Genomic DNA, 21,953 nt, shown 5'->3' with positions numbered 1-21,953 from the left:
ATGAATCAAAAGAACAAAGTAAAATTTCATTTAAAAAATGAGTTACCGTGATAAAACCTCCTTCTCTCTCAGCCAATATCAATTTACTTAATAAAATATAACTCTTGGACCGAGTCACCGTTGCGTATTTGGCGCGTGGACGTAAACTACTGGACAAAACAGGTGCGTGAACAAAAAATATCGTTGAAGGAATGTCCTGAAGCCAACATAACTGTGATTCCGCATTCGACGACGAACTAAGAAATTTATAAGAGAAGAGTATAGCCATATAAAATCTTCTGAAATGGAGCGAGCACTCTAATCAGACTGGCAACATACAAATATCTAAAGGAACGAGCAAACGCTAGTAATAAACTTGTTTGAACTGAGTTAGAGCCTTCAGATTAGCAAATGTTTGCATTTTCCCTGCTTTGGATCATAAATCAACTGCTTAAGCAGCGAGAGAACCCTGGGTTCTGGGCTAACAGACAGGAGGAGTCGGAGGGTGAAGGTATTTGCCCATTCAAAGTCTCCAAAAAGTAACGAATGTTTCGAGTGCTAGAAAAAGTACGATTTTCTACCGGAAAAAAGTTTCAATAGGTGCATTGAAATCTGAGGCGCTCAGTGACGAAGGAAGACGGAAGAGTGTTCATATTTGCCACACCTTCAATCGGACCGTTTGATGAAATTTCGACATTAAGACTCCAAAAGTGCCTATCTTGTTTGTGATTTTCCAAAACCTTTGTTCCCACTCCATTATACATCAATGAAGAACGAGCGGACAATATTGCTAGAAATTTTCACAGAATACTCTTCACGCAGAGGAGAAAATTTAGCAAGGTTTTCAAGAAATGAAGCTGAGTATTTTTCCATTTGATAATATCAATTATGAAAGGAAGTCTACAGCATCGCAAACCAACATATACGTTCTTACAGTTTTACCGTGGATTTGATTAAACACCTATCAATATCTGCCAGCTCGAAATGTTGTCCCACCGGGGTCGGAGCTTCCCAATTTTCCCGTGGGCTAGTCCGCCTCTGCGACGAAAGGGGAATTTTTGCGCCCAAAGTTCTTGCGCGCTAACAGCTTTCATTTTATTTAAATTTCTTTACGGGGCTCTACCAACACACTAGTATCTGTATTTGAGCAGATTTATGCTGAAAGGAACTATGAGCACATGAATTAAATCAAAAGGGACTGTAAAGCATGCGAATCTTACGTACATCCAGCTCTTTTTGATATCATTAATCGGCATATAGTACCTTTCCGCATAAATGCGTCCCGTTTATCCGTCTTTATAAAGGCTCCTGCGTCAGTTGATGATGCTTACTTAGGGCACCAAATCCCTCCACTCGGCATATCGTCACCCTCCGGCCAAAGTATCATAAGCGCAGTGCGACGTTTCAAAATTTTCGCCGACACTTTACCTATTTTTTCACAGAGAAATTATTAGTTGAGTCTGTTTGAAATTTTCACTGAATTTTATCGTAAGCTCTGAGAAAATTCAGTGAAACCCGACAGCTTCCTTGAACAATTTCTCTGTAAGAGAAATAAAGTGGCGGCGGAAATTTTCAAGCGTCGCATGGTGCTTGTGATACTTTGGCCGGAGGGTGACGATATCGAAGGTTTCCGGAGCTACAATGGCGAACTAATCAATTATCAAGTCTCAAAATTAAATCCGAGTACTTTTAGACAAGCAAACAAAATACTGATCTCTCATCTGCGAGAGTTTTGCGGATTAATCCTCCACCCTCCTATCAAAGGACGTAACTTAAATTCGAGATGAGCTCTGCCGTCCATACAGCTCCTTGCTCGCCAAAGTTCACGCAACGAAGGAGTTATACCCTTCTGTCGAATTTTTACGAGCCGCGTCTACAGTTTAATGGCTCACATGATGATGTGTAGCGGATTTCCCAGATCATGTCTCGAGGCTCCGAAAGGGAATCTTGCGCGTTTCCGCTCGCGGCTTACTCTTGTGTCACGCTTCGACAAAAACGCCCTGAGAACATTCAGAGGCCAAACTCCTCCTGACGAAATGGTCATTTTCAGTAAAACTATATGTATATGTTCCTTTGATACTTTCAGGCATTTTTTATTATATCATTAACGGTATTGTGTGAAAAATTCAGAAGAAAATTTACAGTAGGTAATTTATCTGCGGTTCGTCAGAAAAAATTGGGCAACTTCTGGATTCATTCGGCATTTTTTCCTAACACGGCAGAATTTAGTGACGGAAGAGGCCTTTCCTCCCCGAAGTGCAACCGACTCACAAAACAGGAGACTGCGATGGGTATAAACTTCAGAGCCTCTGGAGCGGGACGATCATGTATGGAGACAGAATATTCCCGCGATAAGCACTGCAAGTTCCTTTATTATTTATCGCGGAAAAGTTGCTAGCGATAGGTATGACTACTCATCTTTGTCGTGGTATGAGTGATGATCGATCGGGCCCTTAATTCCTGCGTCATCAAACTCAAGGAATTCCACTGATACCTTTATCAATGCCGGTTAGAAGGAGGGACCCAGGTTACATTTTCGGTACCTCAACTTCGGGAGTATGGACACTAAGTTCCATGGAGATTCTTAGTAATTAGAATAATTACAACGACTCCCAATGGGAGAGGGTTGTTCCCAAACGTTTGATGATTATTAGCTACTGGAATTGCTCCAGCTTGCTTGCTCGACCGCGGGGGTCGAAAAGATCGCAAAGGTGGTATACTACGTATACGCGCCAAAATGATTAGACGTAAACCTGAAACTGAAAGAATCGAGCATCAATACAGCCGAGGACGGGAGGGACTTCAATTTTGCAGATGCAACATGGACAATCGGACATCCGTCAAGCATGACTATACGTGTACGCCGCCACCGTCATTAAGGCGCGTTCGTGCTTTTGCTCTTTTTCCATAGTATAATTGTTTGCAGATGTCTTATTCGTAGTGTTGCTTCTGGGTATACTTGAGTGAAAGAGCCGAACACAGGAAAGACGTGATAAAACTCGTTTTAAAACTTTTCTTCCGAATGTAAGTGACACCTTACTGGCAGAACAGAGCGGAGCTGCGGAGCATCGCGAGTTCACGCCTCGCGCCATCGCGCCTTCAATTTTGCAGACGCAGCACGGACATCCATCAAGCACGAATAGTTGTATCTCTGCGCCGTCGTCGCCAACGCGCATCCTGGCTTTACCTTGATCTATTATTCCATATTATGTTGGTTTCGTTTCTCTCATTTGTAGTATTACTTCAAGGGCTACTTGAGCAACACAGTCGAAGATGGAGAAAACGTAATCCGGCCTCGTTTTTTAACTTTTCTCCCGAATCTTACCAGCAGCATAGAGCAGGGCATTGCGAGTTCACGCCTCACCACTCACGCCATCGCGTCTAAAATTTGTCATCTGCAATATGGACATCCATCCAGCACGCATAGTCGTATCGCATTTAGATGTCTCTTATTCTTGGAATTTGAGATACGTGAAGGTTGAATTTGCTCAAAATATATTATAATGTGTCCAAGTCAACAGGCATTTTGAAGAGGAAAAAAATATGTTTAAAGGTCTCCCGAGCGCTCGCTCTAAAGGCCGCACGTATAAGAATTGACCCGACTATCAGTTCTAAGAGAGTTACACATGCCGGATTAGATGAAGTGCTAGTATGTTGAAAAAAAGATGAAAATTTCACCGAAAAGTGTTTCTTGCCCTCCGTAATATACAAATAACATCTTCAAAAACCATACAATTTTATATTTTTAAGAACGGGTTTATTTGGCCCGACTTGGGATTTTGCGAGTAAAAAAAAGTCTTGAGTATCGGAGGGTTAATCCCACGGAGGTTTATGAAACATTTTTAAGAATTCTACATTGTTTGGAAATGCCCAGAAGGTTGGAAACATCAATTTTAAGAACGAACACCCACCAAATTTGTCACAATTTTCCTACATTATACCCATAGAACTAGACTCTTTTTGAAGTTATGAAACTTTTTAAGGCACAAAGCTTTGTGATTTAATATACAACTCTGAAAAAAGCACTCTCGTGTTTATGGCACTGCTAATTTTTTGCGACATATCTAGACGATTAGAACCAGAGGCGCTCTCGTCATCTTTACTAGGGGCTCCTAATCGGTCCCGTCGGTTATGGTCGAGAATCGTTAAAAAGTATTCGATAGAACTAATTAAGAGTGCGCATATTTGCAGAGGCAAACAGGCAACATGGAGCAAAAGTTTGTCGTCAGAGCAAAGGTCTGCAACTGAGGGAACCCGCGGGTAACCGGTCAAATTACGACTTAAATCGACCGCCGAAATTCGGCTCCTATTGGGTCGCAGATCCGACCTCGCTCCTTCCCGCCGAGGGGCCTAAATTAAAGGGAAAAGTTTTCTTTTCAACAGCTGATTAAAGGGCCAACTTTTGTCAAACCAAGTTCGGGAAGAACGCGCGGTTGTCCATATTCAACGAAAACGACAGCGCGGAGAGCAGCTCGGGGGCCTTTGCGCTGGTCGAGCGTACTTGAAATGTCTTTCTGCTGATTGACTTTTTTTCCAGAGTCGGAGACGTTTCAAAACAAGGAGGTAATAACTTATGCTGAAAGGAGTTGTGTATTTCCAATTACTAGTTGCCTAATTCTAAGTTGTGTGATTCTAAATTACGCAAATCTCATGTGCAAACATTTATAGGAACTATAAGCTCCGAGACGTTCTAATCTATACTATAAGCTCGGAGACCTGGCAACACTTAGTTCCAGCGTTCTACTGGGCCGCATTTCGTGATTTTTGCTGTTATCGATTGGAAATTGTCTCTGGATGAGCCCTATATATTCAAATTTTGAAAAAAGACCCATGTTTCTTTAATATTGCGTGATAAAGTTGCAAATTCTCCCATTTGAACAATGTAAATTTTCATTTTATGTCACAGTTCGTTTGAGTGTTCTACTGAGCCTATTGCCACGATATTTGCGGTCATCGACACAAGATTGTCCCTAAATGAGCCTGCTGTAATCAGATTTTGGAAATGGTATCCAGATTTTTTATTTAAGAGTGGATCAGGGAGCTTTGAAAGGGGGGCAAAATTTGAACAAAGTGGGAAATGTTGAATCTTGGTCTGTCAGTAGGATAAAGTAAGTGAATGGAAGATACGCTCCTCTGCTCCAGACTATACATCCGAAAGTGACGAAACGCTCCGTTCCGTTCCGTTCGTTCCTTTTTCTTTAAGTTTTGGCGTGACGTTTGAAATAAATGACGATTTTTTTCATACGATTCTTATTGGTCCAATCGCTCCCGGCCATAGGGAGATTGGACAGATGAGAGTCGGGTATGAAAATTTTTTCATTTCTTTTTTGGTCGTCCTTTTGCCGAAGCGGGCCTACGAGAGCGCGAAGCGACCCGCTTGGGCCGCGTTGCGGCAAGGGGACATGGCTCCCTAGTAGTCTCTTTTGCTTTGATTCCTCTGGACATAATTCCTTCCAGCATTAATATGAAAATTTGAACTCGAAAAACTGGATATTTTGTTTATTTATCGTTTTCCTTACAATGAATGTTTGATACAATTTTTGGCTTTCATGAACGAATACTACTTGATGTGTTCAATTATTTGTCCGTGCTTACTTACTGTTCTTACTAAGTCGCTAGATTTTGTATTAAAAATGTTTCCTCTTAAATAAAATTTAGTCCAAGAACCGAGATTGAATACTAGGGGGCTATGCCCCCTGGCCACTAAGCGGCCTAACTCTCTGAGGGCCCTTTGCGCTCTCTTAGGTCCGCTTCGACAAAAGAACGACAAAAAAAAAAAAAAAAAAAAAAAAAAAAAAAAAAAAAATTAAAAGATTTTCATACTCGACTCTCATTGGTCCAATATCCCTATGGCCGGGAGCGATTGGCCAATAAGAATCGTCTGAAAAAAAATCGTCATTTATTTCGAACGTCACGCCAAGACTTAAACGAAACGGAACGAACGGAACGGAGCGTTTCGTCACTTTCGGATTTATAGTCTGGAGCAAAGGAGCGTATCTTCCATTCACAGACTTTATCCTACGGATAGACCAAGATTCAACATTTCCCGCTTTGTTCAAATTTCCGCTAAATTTGAAATTCCCGCCATTTTTCAGTTGCTCAACCCCCCTTTCTAAGCTCCAGGTCATATAGTAAAGTCGGGGACGTATTTCCAAAATTTGAATAAAGCGGGCTCACCTAGAGACCATTTCCTATCGGTAACCGCAATAATTATGAAAATCGGTCCGGTAGAACGCTGCAACTAAGCGTTACCGGATATGCAAATTTATGAGGTCTCGGAGCTTATAGTATAGATTGCATTTTTTTAAAACCCATTTTTTGCATATTTACTTCTAAATTTCGAATCGTGAAATGAGGGGCTTGAAGGACAAGGTGCACAAGTGCAGTTTTTGCTATTTTGAGAAATGTTGGTTTGAAGTTTCGAAATTACAAGAATCCTTACGGCGAGAGGAAAGTTCAAACTGACTTCTTGATGATTGCAAATCGGAATTTGGGAGCAAATTTTTCGCAGAAAATGCATTAAGTTTAGTTTCACTTAAAATCATTAATATCTCAACTTTTCAAAACTGCACTCATGCGCCTTGTCCTCCAAGTCCCTCGAATAATATCGTCTATTTTCGAGAAACCTGACTGCTCGTTTTATTTCCTAGCTTCCTTTTTTCTCTGCGCATTATGCCTCGAGAAAGGACTCGTTAACTTAATTTAAATTAATTTTACCAGTGGCGAGGCGATGATCGAATTTCGATACTTACCCGTTTGAAGCTAGAGGAATAATAGAAGAATCGAATGTTGAGAATCAATGAAAGAGGTGTTCGTTGGGAATATCCTGTTCATCCATCCTTTTCCGTAGGTTTAAATGGCAGATCAATCGATAAATCGCAGAGCACGCCACGCCGCTGCATTATACCTATCGGTAAAATGCAACTTCGTTCCGCAACAAACGGCAACAGTGCAACACTTTTCGTCCGTCCAAAAGTGAGATTTGACCCGGGTCATAAAACATTTTAAGCGCTTGGATTGATATTTTACCAGCTTCTCACATATCTTCCCTCTATTTGAACGTATTTATGCCAAAAGGAACTATGTCTCACGCAAGCCCTATGCACATAGTTCCTTTTAGCATAAATACGTCCAATTGAAGTCATGTAGCAATTTAGCTGCTCATAAAAGAGATGTTTATATCTATTTTAGACTCTCAATTGATTTTCTGCTCGGCCATAGTCGGTCCCAGGTACAGGGAAAGGTGCCTCGTCTCTCGAATCAGATGAACGAACCAAAAAGAAAATAAGAGTGATTAGGAGTGCCCCCACTGCCCCCCCCCCACAAAAAAAAATCTCTTGCGTGAGAATTCAGCTAATCAAAACATATTCGGCACTCGATATAATTCATCTTCACGTTGCTAACCCGGTTTTGATGTTGCTGAAGCCAGAGCGCCTACATTATTTTGAATATATACAATGCTAACAGCTGTAAACAATGGTAACAGCGGAACAGTTGCATCCAGGGCTTTTTTCCTTTGATAAAGCAGGTTTTCGTTTGGTGAGAGCAGGAGAAGACTAGTTAACCATCATGTCTTGAACAAGCGACACGGGAAAGTTACTGTGCAAGAAGGCCATCATTGTAAACGATTATAATTGCATCGCACCGCAAGGATCAACGACACACTCAAAATGTCCCGAAAATGTTTTGCCAAATCAAGAGCACGGGGAAAAGGATGCGGAAAAGTGCATCCTAGGAAGTACGCACGGGGGAAGGGGCTAGAAAACTCCCTCCCTTTCACTTATAAGAAAAAGGTCCAGAGATCATTCCTTGAGGAATGGACCACTAGATAAGGTATGAATTTCAGCATTCTGATACAAGTTTCTTAACCAAAATTTTACGTAAAACACGATGCACACAACGAAAATTACCGAAATTAACACCTTACGGAGATACTTAATGATTCTTGATGCGTGAATTCAAACCACCCGCTCATGAAAACTCAATGCTCTACGTGATTCACATCGCGCGCTAAATGTTATCATGACATTCTCTACGATATACAAATCTGGCAACCTCAATTTTGACGCTTTGGCTCAGCTATAGCAAATTTCTTATAGTTTGAACAACACATGGTGGGACATGAACATTGCTCGACTGAGAAGCTTGCTGAAACCGTTGTAGTGCGCGATTTGACTCACGTAGAGCTTTGAGTTTCTTGTGAGCGGACAGTTCAAATTCCTCGTGACCAATGTGAAATAAAAACGTTAATATCTTTGTTAGGAGTTGGTTTAAGTAATTTTCATTGTGCGAATCGTGCTGTGCGTGAAATTCTGACTAGGAAACATGTATCTGAATGCTTAAATTCGTTCCTTGTCTAGTGGTCCATTATGTAGATTTAGCGAATTAAGGACATTTAGGGCATTAATGGTGTTGAAAATAATTTTGAGTGATGAGGGGAGGAGAATTTACAAGGCTTATCAGAAATATATTGTATGGGGCTATGCTCCCTAGTACAATATATTTCTGTATGCTATCTTTCCATTTGTCAGTGTAGAATCATTCACTCAAGCAGTCTTGATTTTCACGATAATTAACTGTTTAATTAATTAATTAATTAATTAATTAATTAATTGATTAATTCATTTATTCATTAAACCTCGGACACCGAATTTCACGAAAATCGTTCGAACAAGCGCCGACTCAGCGTTTTAGGCCACGGCCACCATCTTGGATTTTGAAATTTTGAAAATCTGGCCAAAAATTCGAGAGTCCCGTCGAAAAGTTGCCCCCGCCACCAATTTTCACAAAAATCCGTCGAAAATACCCCCTAAAACCCGAAATCTCGTCCATAATGCTGTGACGTCACGCGGTATTAGGATTGATCCTGTTCGGCACGGTACGCGTGAACAACCTCGTATCTCCAATGCATTATCGTGCGGAGAAACAACTTTTCGCTCTTGCGGACGTCCTGGGCAACGTATTGGGATCGGAATAATTTTGATCAACTCCTCACGACAATTGCCAAGCGTGTACCAAGTTTAAAGGAAATCGCTTCGGCCAATTTTTCTCGGGGGGGGGGGGGGGGGGCGCAGAGTGAGCCGGTACGGCAGCTTTATACATATAGAGTAATAATTAGGTCACTTAAAGTAAGCTCCCCACTAAAGGAAAAAATAAAAGATAAAATGATGTGAAGGGCGCGAGGCGGACGAGAGGATGTCATGGAACCTGCTACGTCACACGGTGGATCGAGTCAATCAGGAAGGTCGGACATGAAATATTTGACTAAAACTGCAAATTCTGATGCTTATTTCGTCACATTTTCAACTACAAGGGGAACTAACTGTAGAAAATTTTACGAGGAAACCAATGGAACCACTTTTAGAACCTCAAAGTTGTATATAAACGGAGTTATAAGCGTTTAAAGTTTCCAAATTTTGTCCGACCTCTTCTATTGACTCGATCCACTGTGCGTCAATTCATCTCCGAACAAGAACCTTTGAAATCCGCTCCAATCCCGACTTATGTAAATTCCAAAGCAGACATGGAAAGTTCCGATGAAATGTTCAAGGGATGCATGGGCGCAGTAAGGGCGCGGAGCTCGGGAATATCGCCGAACATGACGCAATGCAAACCTCTCGAGAGTGCTTGCATATACTCCCACGGAAACCTCACGAACCGTGACGGGTATAGTTTTTCATTATCCCGGCGCTTGGTGGCCGATCAATTTATTTCATTATCAACGATGCGATCTTCAAAATCAGCATAATTCGTGCGCAATGAATGGAATTTAAGCCGGGCATTGTTATGGTGATGAGTGCGGCAATCGATATACGGACGGGACTCGGCCACAAAGGATAGGAAACTATTTTCCGAATGCCCTTCAGCAGAGGTATTCCACTCCTGATCACAATAGCTCATGCTGCGGCTGGACAGCTCCGCGATATCAAAAGAGGCTCAGCGTTGCAGCCAACTGGGCACGCTCAATGCTCATGTGCTTGCTCAATAATTGAGAAGCGTTCCAGCCTCGGGCTCCGAGGAGAGCTCTTGTAAATTCCTCCACAACTTCGGCGAGTCCTCTCACAAAAATTCGCATCAATTACCCTCCTCCGAACCAGCCACGCCGCCCCCGCCCTGCCCCGCATCGAGAGGCAAACGAAATCCCTGATATTTCGTCTTCAAAGTTGGAGATACAACCCAAGCCCACACCCAAGTTAATTGAGTTGCATCCACCGCTGGGACTGGGCTGTATTCGGAATCAATCTACGTATCCTGAGCACTAATTCCTTACATTTGAGACAGTATCAATAAATTGACGGATACGCACAAAATGCGCACATACAAATTGCAAATACGCAGGTTTGCCACAGATTTTAGAAAATGAAATTCCCTTACATTTCCCTGACACATTTTGGTGAAATTCCCTGACAATTGAAGATGTGACGGGTGGTTAAGAGGGCATAATTGAAAATAGTTTTTGAGCAAAGTTTCTTGTTCGAAACCTCAAACCCATTCAAGAAAGCAAATCAAGGTGATTTCACAAGTTTTCCATGACATTTTCGTCATTTTCCCTGACATTTCCCGGTTTTCCCTGACTGTGGCAACCCTGGCACAGCCATGCTGAGGATAAACGCCGAATGAACATTCGAATGTTGTCAAATGCCTCTCGATAAAGTAAAAAGTAAGTAAGTTTTTTTAAGGAAAGTCGTGGATATTTTTCTATGGGATTTTCAGGTGATATCCATCAAATTGCGAAATTGTGAAATTTACTTGAGGAATTAGTGATAGTGTAGGAATGAACCTGCGACGCACCTAAGACACAAAATTAACCTTTTTTAAGACACAGGAAAATCAAACTTTGACCTATCCCTGATAATCACTATTCAATAGATAAGATTCTGAATTTGACCGAGACCTTCCTTAGTCTTATTTTTAAGCAAGTAATATTTAACTCTCAGATGTGGAAACTGGAAACCCTCTTTAAGGCAATTGCAAATCAATTTGCAATTTGAATGTCATAATAATTTCAAATAGTACAGTGCTTGGGAAACGGCGAGGAGGAAAAATAAAGTACGAGTATTATTGAGAACTTACAGATACTTTGAGAGCACACTTGGACTTTGAAAGCCTTACTAATTTCGAATAGTACTGTGCTTGCGAAACTGCGAGGAGAAAAAAATACACTATTATCGAGAACTATATGAGTAACAGCCACTTTTTGCTTAGTTGTTTTATGTCGCGTGAAATCGCGTGAAATCGCAGAGTCGAATTTGGCATTGACGTCAAGTGATCTGAACTTCATGGTCTCGCATCCCCCCCCCCTTCTTATTTTGTCATACAATCCTCTTTCATATATCCATCCTTATTTACAAAATTATTACTAAATTTTGTCTATCATTTACTGAGGGAATGAACAAAACCTAAACTTTGAAAAATATATAGCATCATTATTCGCCCTTTTAAAACGAATAACGTACGGATTGTGTTAGCCCTCAGCCATTCATCACACTCATTATATTCTTACACATTGCCTCATACGGGATACACAATTATGTGCGTCCCATCTAAAATGCAGAGAAAAACGCTTCAAACCAAAATGAAAATAATTTTGAAACGTAACTTACCCATATCCGAGTCTGAAAAATCTTCCTCCTCCTCGAGATCAAAGTCGGACGTGCTGCTCGTGTCAAAAACATCGTCTAGCGTGCAATCCGTTAGGGGGACATTGTGATTGGCTATGTTCTCATTGTCAGTAGTCTGGAACTCATCTTGACAGCTTAACTTGTTGTAACCCAATTTTTTACTCACGAATGCTGCGCAACAAAAAGAGAGAAAAAACAAACTGTAGGCACGACAGACAGATGGTGTTTCCCTAAATTAGATTTGTTGAGGTGAGAAAGAAGGCCAGGAGTCTCATTCCGGAATGGTAGGAAAAGAAACCATTACCTGTTTTTTTTTTACAGAAAGTTCGGTCTTTTATCAATTATTTTAGATAACTTATCGAGATTTTTAGATGTTGTTTCCTAAGTCAAATTCGGCCACCGTACCGATTTTTATTTAAGTTTAGATTTTAGACGCCCCTAACATGATGCTTAAGACTATGAGAGGCACGGATCGAGATACGCATTTTCAAGTTTTACTAGCGAATCTTGATGGCTGTATCCTGAGAATACAAATCTCAAAATGTGAATTTACGAATATTCTTACCAATCTTGCAATTTTCTTTGAAATTCCTTTACCCTATCACGGTAATTCCGCAAAAATACTAGGCTATAAATAGTACCCATGCATTGGTTTGTCTTTTAAAACTATAATATGCGCGGATAAAAGGAACTGTGTCGCACACAGACCTTATGCACTTGGTTCCTTTTATAGTCCGAGAGCCAGACGACTTTGAGTGACAAACTCGGGATACATGTTTTGACCCCCTAAATCGATAGCCTTGCATGCACTGAAACGGAAAATTTTTGTCTGCCGCCCTCTACCCTGTGCCATCACCCTCACCTAGGCCCTCAAAGTGGTCCAAAAAACACCATCTGGTGACAAACTCCTGACGCTCGGCAGACAAGTCTATTATTAAAGATCATACCCAGGGTGACTAGAAAAACTTTGTCTGCCACCCTCTAGCCTGTGCCATCACCCTCATCTAGGCCCTCAAAGTGGTCCAAAAAACACCATCTGGTGACAAACTCCTGACGCTTCGAGAATCGACACCTCACATGCCGCTTTGAGAGAATTTCACTGCAACTATGTCCCCCCGGCGGCCGTTTTGAAGAGGGTACGGGGTTGCTCCTGGCCCCCCGTAGGGGTAATGACATTCCAGACCTCTAATTTGCGATTTCCGACTTGGAATTCGGAATCTACGCCTCTATTTACATTAGAATCGACACCTCACATGCCGCTTTGAGAGAATTTCACTGCAACTATGCCCCCCCGGCGACCGTTTTGAAGAGGGTAGGGGGCTGCTCCTGGCCCCGCGTAGGGTGAAATGGCATTCCAGACCTCTAATTTGCGATTTTCAACTTGGAATTCGGAATCTAAGCCTCTACTTACATAAGAATCGACACCTCACATGACGTCCTGAGAGAATTTCACTATCTATGCCCCCCATGGCAGCTATATTAGAAAGAAGAGGGGGTTGAGGGGGTTCCCCTGGCCCCATATAGGGTATAAGCCATTGCAAGTCTCACATTTGCGATTTATGACTTGAAATTTGGAATTTACGCCTCAAATTACATAGGAATCGACACCTACTATGACGTTCTGAGAGAATGTCACTATTTATGCCCTCCGCGGCGGCCATATTGGGGGTAGAAGGGGGTGAACCCTGGCCCTCTATAGGGTGCAGTGGCATTGTAGACCTCCCTTGTAGGTTTTCTGACCTAATTAACATGAATGAAGACACGTCATTCGACAGTGAAAGGTGCATCTTGGTAATTATCATTAAAGTTGAAATTTTGGCCGCCATCTTGGATTTGACGGTCCCTAAGGGGTTGAAATGATTTTTTGACACCAGATATGAATTCTACGACCAAAATTACATATAAATGGATACCAAACTCGACAATATTTTCAAATTTTGGAATTTTGACCCCCGGGGCGGCCATTTTGGGCGCCATCTTGAATTGGGGGCACCAGCATCATTTTTGGACTTGACAACATCGAAAATCGATTCTACACAAAAAAACAAAGAGAATGATGTATCATTCAAACTTTATTACACAAGCTGCACACAGGAGTACATCTGCAACCGCACTAAGCGTCAGGAGTTTGTCACCAGATTGTGATTTTTGGACCACTTTGAGGGCCTAGATGAGGGTGATGGCACAGGCTAGAGGGTGGCAGACAAAGTTTTTCTAGTCACCCTGGGTATGATCTTTAATAATAAACTTGTCTGCCAAGCGTCAGGAGTTTGTCACCAGATGGTGTTTTTTGGACCACTTTGAGGGCCTAGATGAGGGCGATGGCACAGGCTAGAGGGTGGCAGACAAAGTTTTTCTAGTCACCCTGGGTATGATCTTTAATAATAGACTTGTCTGCCGAGCGTCAGGAGTTTGTCACCAGATGGTGTTTTTTGGACCACTTTGAGGGCGTAGGTGAGGGTTATGGCACAGGCTAGAGGGCGGCAGACAAAAATTTTCCGTTTCAGTGCATGCAAGGCTATCGATTTAGGGGGTCAAAACATGTATCCCGAGTTTGTCACTCAAAGTCGTCTGGCTCTCTGACTATTAGCATAAATACGTCCATTTGAGAGCAGCATTTGAGATACTCGTTTTCAGAGTTTAGCCTTCAATTTCTATTGATCTCATATAAGTTCACAAAAGGCGCATTTACATAGCGTGACAACAAATTCTCGGAGCGATGTTTCTAGCAATAGTGCGGACGGGATATTCTCTACATTTGGACGTTAATTCATGAGAGTCAAAACGGGTTTCTCTGCCGACATTGTGAGAGGAGAAGAATGATTTCGATGGAGGTCCCATCCGAAACCTCTGACGAGTCGATTTCCAAATCGTTATCTATAAATTCCTATATCTTAGCAACACCGTCAATCGATCCGGGTGATTCGATGACGATTCATCAATCGACTAGCTGAGGGGTAAAAAAGTGATGAAACACCTTCATTATTCTGTGAAGACGAATGCACACTTCGCTTGATTTATTCCTCCGGGAACATTTAGATTCAGATCATTCGACCCTATACCAGTCGCGTGGCGTGCTTTGCGGCGAATCGATTTGCCTGCCATTTAAACCTATGGAGAAGGATCTGTAAATTGGGTGTCCGCAACCAACACCTTAATAATCGATACTTTACAATAGTTGCGAACGAAGAAATATCGAGAATCGATTATTCACGCCTCGCCATTGCCCTATACAATCAGGCCGACTTTTGGTAGTTCAATCGGCGGCGCTTCCCGGAGTTTCGGCCTTTTATCTGCTTTATATTTAATGCAGCTCGAATTTCAAAGTTTTCATTGCAAGCGCTCGTCTAATACGAAAGAGTTTCTTCTACATAGATTTTGGAGCTTGTAAGAGTTGATCATCAGGCACACAATCGGATCCAAAATTACTGCAAGGTAGGTACGTGAGCTGGGCAGCTTTCAGCGGAAGGGAACCAATTTCCTTGAGATTGAAGCGACTCGCTCAGCAAGAGCAGTCGGCAGGATTCCACATTGTATTTATATATGTATAGATCATAGTATGTGCATTGAAATTCGGACCTATTTCTGCCAAACAGAATCATAGTGTGTGCATTGAAATTCGGACCTATTTCTGCCAAACAGAACTATGTGCGGGTGGGAAAGACGTGGGGTGTGGGTGTGCTCGTGGTGAGCTGGCAAAGATATAATGTAAAAGTGTGCGCTATATTCCTTTTGGTGAATTGGAGAAGTGAGATTTTACATTCACCAAAAGGAACTATACATATGTAACAATTGTATGCGGGACTCATGAGCCATGGGCTTGGCACAAAAGCGTTGTGGACGGGGCTCATGAGTTAAAGAACGTGGAGATTGACCTTTTCGGCTCCGTCGTCGCCGCTCATGTCACAAGCGTCCGAGAACTAACGAGCACACCCCATATTTCTCACCCACGCATACTCCTGTTTGGTAGAATTACGCCCATTTGAAAGACGATTTCACTGGATATAGCGTAAGAAATTCAGCACTACGACATATGTACCCTCATCAAGATTCCATACAAAACACATGAGTGTCCTAATACATGAGTGCGGAACACTTATAAAATAGAAAAGTTAAGTACAGTGCGAACATTATTCGGTCGTAAAAGACATCAAAACTGGATTCTTTATTTCATTTTTTAGTAGGACACGGGAAAAAATATTTGCTGAAATGGCGAAAAATGCTTTGGGATTTCTGCGATTTTTTTTTTTTTTTTTTTTTTTTTTTTCACACATAGTAGTGTCCAGCCCTGAAGTGACTTTGGTGAGCGTAAAATGGAATGACTCCGCCCTAGATTGAGAAAAAATGGAATGATACTATCGGTGTAAGTGGGTGATTGCAATGGACAGAGGAGGTAGGTTATGGACTAACTAACTGCAACCCAAGAGGCACTCTTCAGTTAGTCCATCACGCCTACCTTAAGCTAGAAATAACCACCCCTATAAGGCAATAGGATCACTCCATTTTCCCGTTCGTATTCATTATCTATCGCTTTATCTATCAGATTCAATGATAAACCCGCAGCTCTCTGAGAAAGAGCTACGTATAAATTAAGCAGTCACACAATTGGATTACATTTTGCGATAAGGAACCACTAGTTCTGGCCTATTTTAGAAACAACATACATGCATTGGTTTCCCTATGCAGATATGTGCTTTTATGAGCGAGCCAGAGATAGTGGTACCTTATTGCAAAATGTTATCAAGTTTATGAAAGCCTTATAAGGACGTATTTGTAATGTACGAGAGGGAACGAAGTGCCAAATTTTCGATTTTCAGTTTTTAATGGGTCTAGATTCTCCATAAGCTACACTGACATGTAAATATGCCCCCAGAAAACTCATTTCATCACCCGTGGGAACAGCGCCTGAAAAACTGCAAAGATGGCGGACATGGCCTACAATGCTATCTCGGGTTTTGTTCAGTCGATCTTGGCGAAACTTGGTAGCAGAGAGGGTTTGTGGCTGGGAAACTCGAATTTCTGGTCAAATTTCGAAAATTCGAAAATCCAAGATGACGGATGTGGCTTAAAATGCTATGTAAATAAACAAACTACACGTATAGAATGGTCGCCAGATAGGGAACCTGATTACGCGCATGGACAGGGTTTTAAAGGCCGTAGGGGGGTGGGAGCCCAAGTACACCTAACCTCAATTTCCATCCCCGCGGCATCTTTCCCATACGAATTACATGTGAAAATTTCCGCCTTTGTAAACTTCAATTATTTTGAAGTGTACTTTCAATGTTACTCTTTTTCAAGTAAAGAATGCCGTATGTGAGAAGCGATTTTGATGCCATCTTTTCATTGACATCTTTTTGATCAACAATATTCGGCAAAATGTGGGCAGTTGTAGGCAAATGCAGACGCGAGTTTAAATAGGAGCTCAGAAAACGCAACTTCCAACTTGTTTCTCGTGGTCGTGGGTTAATATTGTTAAAAAAAAACCAAGTTTCCACAAATCTCCGCCGCACGCGCGTCGATCAATTGCATATAGTGCCGTTTGATCTAATTCAGTATCCCGGATAGCGCATTAAATCAAAATGACCTACGGGCAAAATCCTCTATATCTCGCTTAGTAGTTATTTTGTCGCAATTTTGTTGACGCGTGTAAGTAGAAGAACTCCTCAACTTTCAAACAATCCATAGTAAACCAAAATCGGTTCATTAGTAAGGAAACACCAATGGTCTTAGTCGAACTTGCTCCACTGAAAATTTTCAAAATGGAGTTTAGTTCCTTTTAGCATAAATACGTCCATGATATATTCCCAATTAAGGAGTTTACTGAAAAATTTCTCCATGCATTGCGCATTTTTTCTCCCTCCTCCATGTCCTTGGTTATTTTTGCACGGAGGTATTGGTGCCTGCGCTGTCTTTCTTGCCGAGAGCTTTCTGAACAATAATGAAAACGTGTCGCCGCGAGCTCAAGGAGCAGCGCAAGAAAAGCGCACCTTAACACAATTAAAAGAGGAAAAATCGATAGAGAGAATCTCAGACTCCTTGGGGGAATTTCGCTCTGAACAGAAAGTATCACCTACAAAGGTACTGCCTCTTGTTTCACCTTTAATCGGGCTTTCAATCAAAGCATACTCAAGCGAGACCAGGCGTTGCCAAAATCGCATCATCATGATGAAAATAGGGCTCTGGAGGTCCTCTGGAGAGGAACGCTCATCCTAACTCCTTACACCATACAGAGTATTGGTCCCGTCTTAAGCATAAATCTCTTTTTTAAAAATCAAGTGAGATATGCGAATTTTAGTGGAAGCAAATGAGTCGATTTGGGAGCATCCGTAAATAATTACGCAGCGCCTCTTTTCGGCATTTTTGACTCTCCCCTCCCAACCCGAAAACGCTAAATAAGTACGTAACTCTTGACGCCTCCCTCCCCCCTACTCACCTTAAAGATCCCAAACATAAATGCAAACTGCTTAATATAAAGATGGATGGAATTTGAAGTATTTTTGATGATGGAGTGACTTAATAACGTCGAAGAAAATAAATGAGGATGATACATATTGGACTTTTGTAACTAGTTTACAAATAGAGAGTGACCCTCCCTCCCCCTAGTAACGCAGCGTGACGCAGACTCATACGCCCCCTCTTTTCCCCTAGAGCGTTACGCAATCTTTACAGTTACGTATTGACATTCCTCTGCTGAAGTTCAGATTATTAATCTTTCTTCCCGCTTTCAATTTTTAAACAAAGGTGAAATAAATTTCAATCGATGGTCTTTCATAATCATAAAAAACACAGTTTTAACTTCCCTATTTATCTTCAAGTAACATTTGAAAGTAGCCATTCGAAAACTAAGCAAGCCGTTCCATGCGAGTGAGCCCACAACGTAACCTCTGTAAGTCCAGGGTATACCCTGAAATTAGCAAATTTCAATCGTGGCAGCTTAAGTCTTGTGACTTAAATAATATGAGTCAGACTTCATTGTATTCATAATTTACGTGAAGAAGAAACAAAACCAAAAATTTAGAAGGTGGTTCCTTAGGAGGCTATTTTCCGTCCAAGAATCGTTTTCACCTCCCTCCAAAGTTTTAAGAATGCAGAGGGAAATTGGCAACGCCGAGGAAGTTACAAAGCTCCTCATCGAAATTTGCCCGAGCCGCGAAAAGAATTAACGTTTGAGCGGTGCCCATTTTCTTTTTCTTTTGCGTAATTGTAAATTGTGAGCTCGGATTTCTTCTCCCTTCCCTCGCTGAATGCTTTGGACCCGGGGGTGAAGTTTCGTAATGAATTCATTCAGCGAGGCGAAATGAATCCATCCAGATACCTTTTGGAGACTCATATTTCATTTGCGAGGGTATGCAAGAGCCTTGTCTCTCCCCGGATTACCTGCCCATCCAGACTTCACGACTCCGAGATGGAGAGGTGGGGGACGCGCGGGCAGAGGGGGCTTTGAAAGGGGGTTGGTGGGGTGAGGGGGAGGGGCTCCTTATTATTTAAGACTTCACTCCATGGAACCTTGGGTGGTGAATAGTTCCCGCCCCGGTTATTTTAGGGAGACTGGAAAATCTGCTCGTCTAGATACGTCAGCACGCAAGAAGGTTGAGCGAGCTACAGAGTAATTCTTCTAGACTACCTTTTACATGGGAATTTCCACGAGGAAAAAGTAGGAGGAGGCTGATTTGGCAATGTTATGAAATTAATTTAAGAGAAAAAATTGGGTTATTTCACCTTCACCCCAATCTGCGCACACTCTGACTGAGCGGAGGTGGCGATGTGGAAAGGGGAGATTAATAAAGGCAGGGCTAACGCGTCGTTGTTGGATCTGGGGGCGAGGACTCACGAGTCTGCAAGCCCCCCTCTAAGAGAGAATGGATCGTTTTCAAAGCGGAAGGAGATATTGCACATTCTTGCATTGTCTTTTCCCAGACAAATATTTTCGTAATCACGGGTCAACATTTGCTCAGAGTCCTACAATTTAGTTAGACAATTAATTTACCACGACGATCGGCAACTAAGCTACTGACGTCGCAGACCAGGAATTTACCTAAAATGTTTGAACTTACTGGCTCTGTATACGATTTCGCTTGTACATATTGCATACTGATGTTTCCTAGGTTACGCTTCCCTTGTGTCCCATTTTCTCACGGAAAGCTAGCCTCAGGCCGAGGAGGTTCTTCAGGTTGACGGCAGGAATCTTCTATGACCAGAGTCTACAGATCTAACGTTAAAATTGCGTCCTATTACTTAAGTTCAGAAGCATCAAAAGACGGCAGCCTCTTTCATCGCTCTCCGCAGATTCGGTGGTGAATAATGTTAATGACTACGGACTGAAAAGTAATCCTCTTCAGTTCCGCCCACACTCCTGAAGCCCCCACCTTTTTCTCGCTCTTTGGTCTATTCTGAGGGACGTTGCAATGATATTTCGTCCAGAGGGGAGGGAGATCGGAGGGAGGAGAGTAGTTCACACGAAACGGAACTTTCTGATCGAATGAATGGATCATGGTAAATAAATCACACCGGAATTACAATGAAGTTTTATGAGGTCGTTTTGGGTCGCTTTCACAAGGAGTTGTGCTTGCAGATTACCTTCTCAAGTTAGTAAAATGAAAAGCTCACTCGAACTCACTACTCATGCTTTCAAAACATTAGGGATCAAGAGAAAACTTTCCCGTGAGCGGGGACTAAAATTTACTTTTTTGGAAAACGCTAACCGAAAAACGCCCACACACCAACCCGCAAGTATGAAGTGGTGGATGTGAAGACCAAACATCTCCATTATCCGATGAGCGGTGAAATGTAGACCTCCTCATAAGACTCAAAGCTCATAGGAAACTAGCCGTTCTGGACCCCCGATGAATCGCCGCGCGAGTGACATTCGGCTCGCTCCGCGAGCTATTTTTCTGAGTGATTGGACATTTGATCACTATAGGATGTATACCTACATTTTGGAGACTCTGGAGACAAAAATGATTTCGTCATAGAACCTTGTTGCCGGAGCGTGCCATCATTTGCGCATGAATAGATGTGTGGAGATGAAGCAATGATGGGGATCGATCATTTCTTCAAAAACGCATTTGACTGGGACGTCAGTCACACGTGGGCGTAGCTAGAATAGGGGGGGGGGGGGGGGGCCTGGCCCCCCCAGAAATCTCGTGGCCCTCCCCCCCCCCCCCAGAAAAACGGGATCCTCCATTCCTCACCCCCCCCCCCGCTCTCTTCACCACGAGAGGTGGTCCCATGCCCCCCCCCCCCAGAAAAATTTCCTAGCTACGTCCCTGCAGTCACATCGAGTGGAGGGAAGTGACAATCCTTGGATCTCCTCGCCCGCGAGTTGACTTGCTGAAGTATAGCGAAACTTACTTGCTTTACTTCTTTAGAAGATCATCAGTAGCGTACGGGTCTAAAAACTGCTCGACGATAGTATAAATAGTTCGAGGTCCGAATTGCAATGAACCCACTTGTGTTTTTTTTTTTCTTATACTTTCATTGCATACAAATTTCTCGAGTGTTTTTTTTTTCTCTCTGATCGCATAAGTAATCATATCCTCATTTCATTTCCTTTCTCTTTCATTTTTTCCTCTCTGTAGCACCTGTGTCCGTTTACAATTATTATTTTAAAATAGCTTTCCCCTAGTATACATTTGATGCTTCAAACGGGACCAATTTGTTTTGATGACATTTCCGGTTAGGTCATGGCTTTTCCTAAGAAGGCAGCCTCTCGTCCCTCCCAGACCCTATATTGTTGCCAGATGAGTTGCTTTTTTAGCACTTTTTCCAATTCAAATCCATGTAAAATATTCACATTTGTCACACAATCTGGCAACCTCTCGAGTGAAATAGAAAAAGGTGGAATTGACTGAAAGTCTGAATCCTTCAAAGTTAATATTAATGATGATGGACTTGTTAGATCATAGCATCGACCGATTTGTACAGGTAATCACTCACACTAGTGGAGCTGTCGGAAACTTTCTCGTTCCGTTCCCGGCTTTTGACTTTCCCAGAAATCTTTTAGCCCTGCATGAGATGTTGTGGTTTTTCAACGTTTTTTTCTCTGCCTGCGACCATCCATGACATAAAGTAAGAAAGACCACAACGCCGAAATACTCCGTCTGTAATATTGGTAACATTGCTCAACAAAGTGCTCTGCGAAAAGCCAAAAAGTCATTGGCGGAACTGAAATAGGGGAGGGGGAGAGTTTCCCGGATTCTATACAGAAAATCTACTTGGACCTCTTAGAAAATGTTAAGGCTCTGTTAAAACAAGTTCATGGCGTTTTTTAAATTGAATTTCGACCAATTTTTCGACAAGAACAGCTCAAAATTGCTTTTGAGACGTGTTTAAATTTCACAACATTCCGGATCC

General features: G+C 42.2%; 1 protein-coding gene across 1 annotated transcript in view; it reads right to left on the bottom strand.

The window, feature by feature from the left end:
- LOC109039624 (uncharacterized) overlaps positions 1 to 21,953 on the bottom strand; it is a 257,088-nt gene that overhangs the window by 51,158 nt on the left and 183,977 nt on the right. The window contains exon 2 of the mRNA XM_072296642.1: positions 11,583 to 11,771. Coding sequence (XP_072152743.1) covers positions 11,583 to 11,771 — 189 coding nt within the window. The remainder of the gene's footprint in view (positions 1 to 11,582; positions 11,772 to 21,953) is intronic.

Source organism: Bemisia tabaci, chromosome 1 (assembly GCF_918797505.1).
Source record: "Bemisia tabaci chromosome 1, PGI_BMITA_v3".
NCBI lineage: Eukaryota > Metazoa > Arthropoda > Insecta > Hemiptera > Aleyrodidae > Bemisia > Bemisia tabaci.
This window is presented reverse-complemented; position numbering and strand designations above follow the sequence as displayed.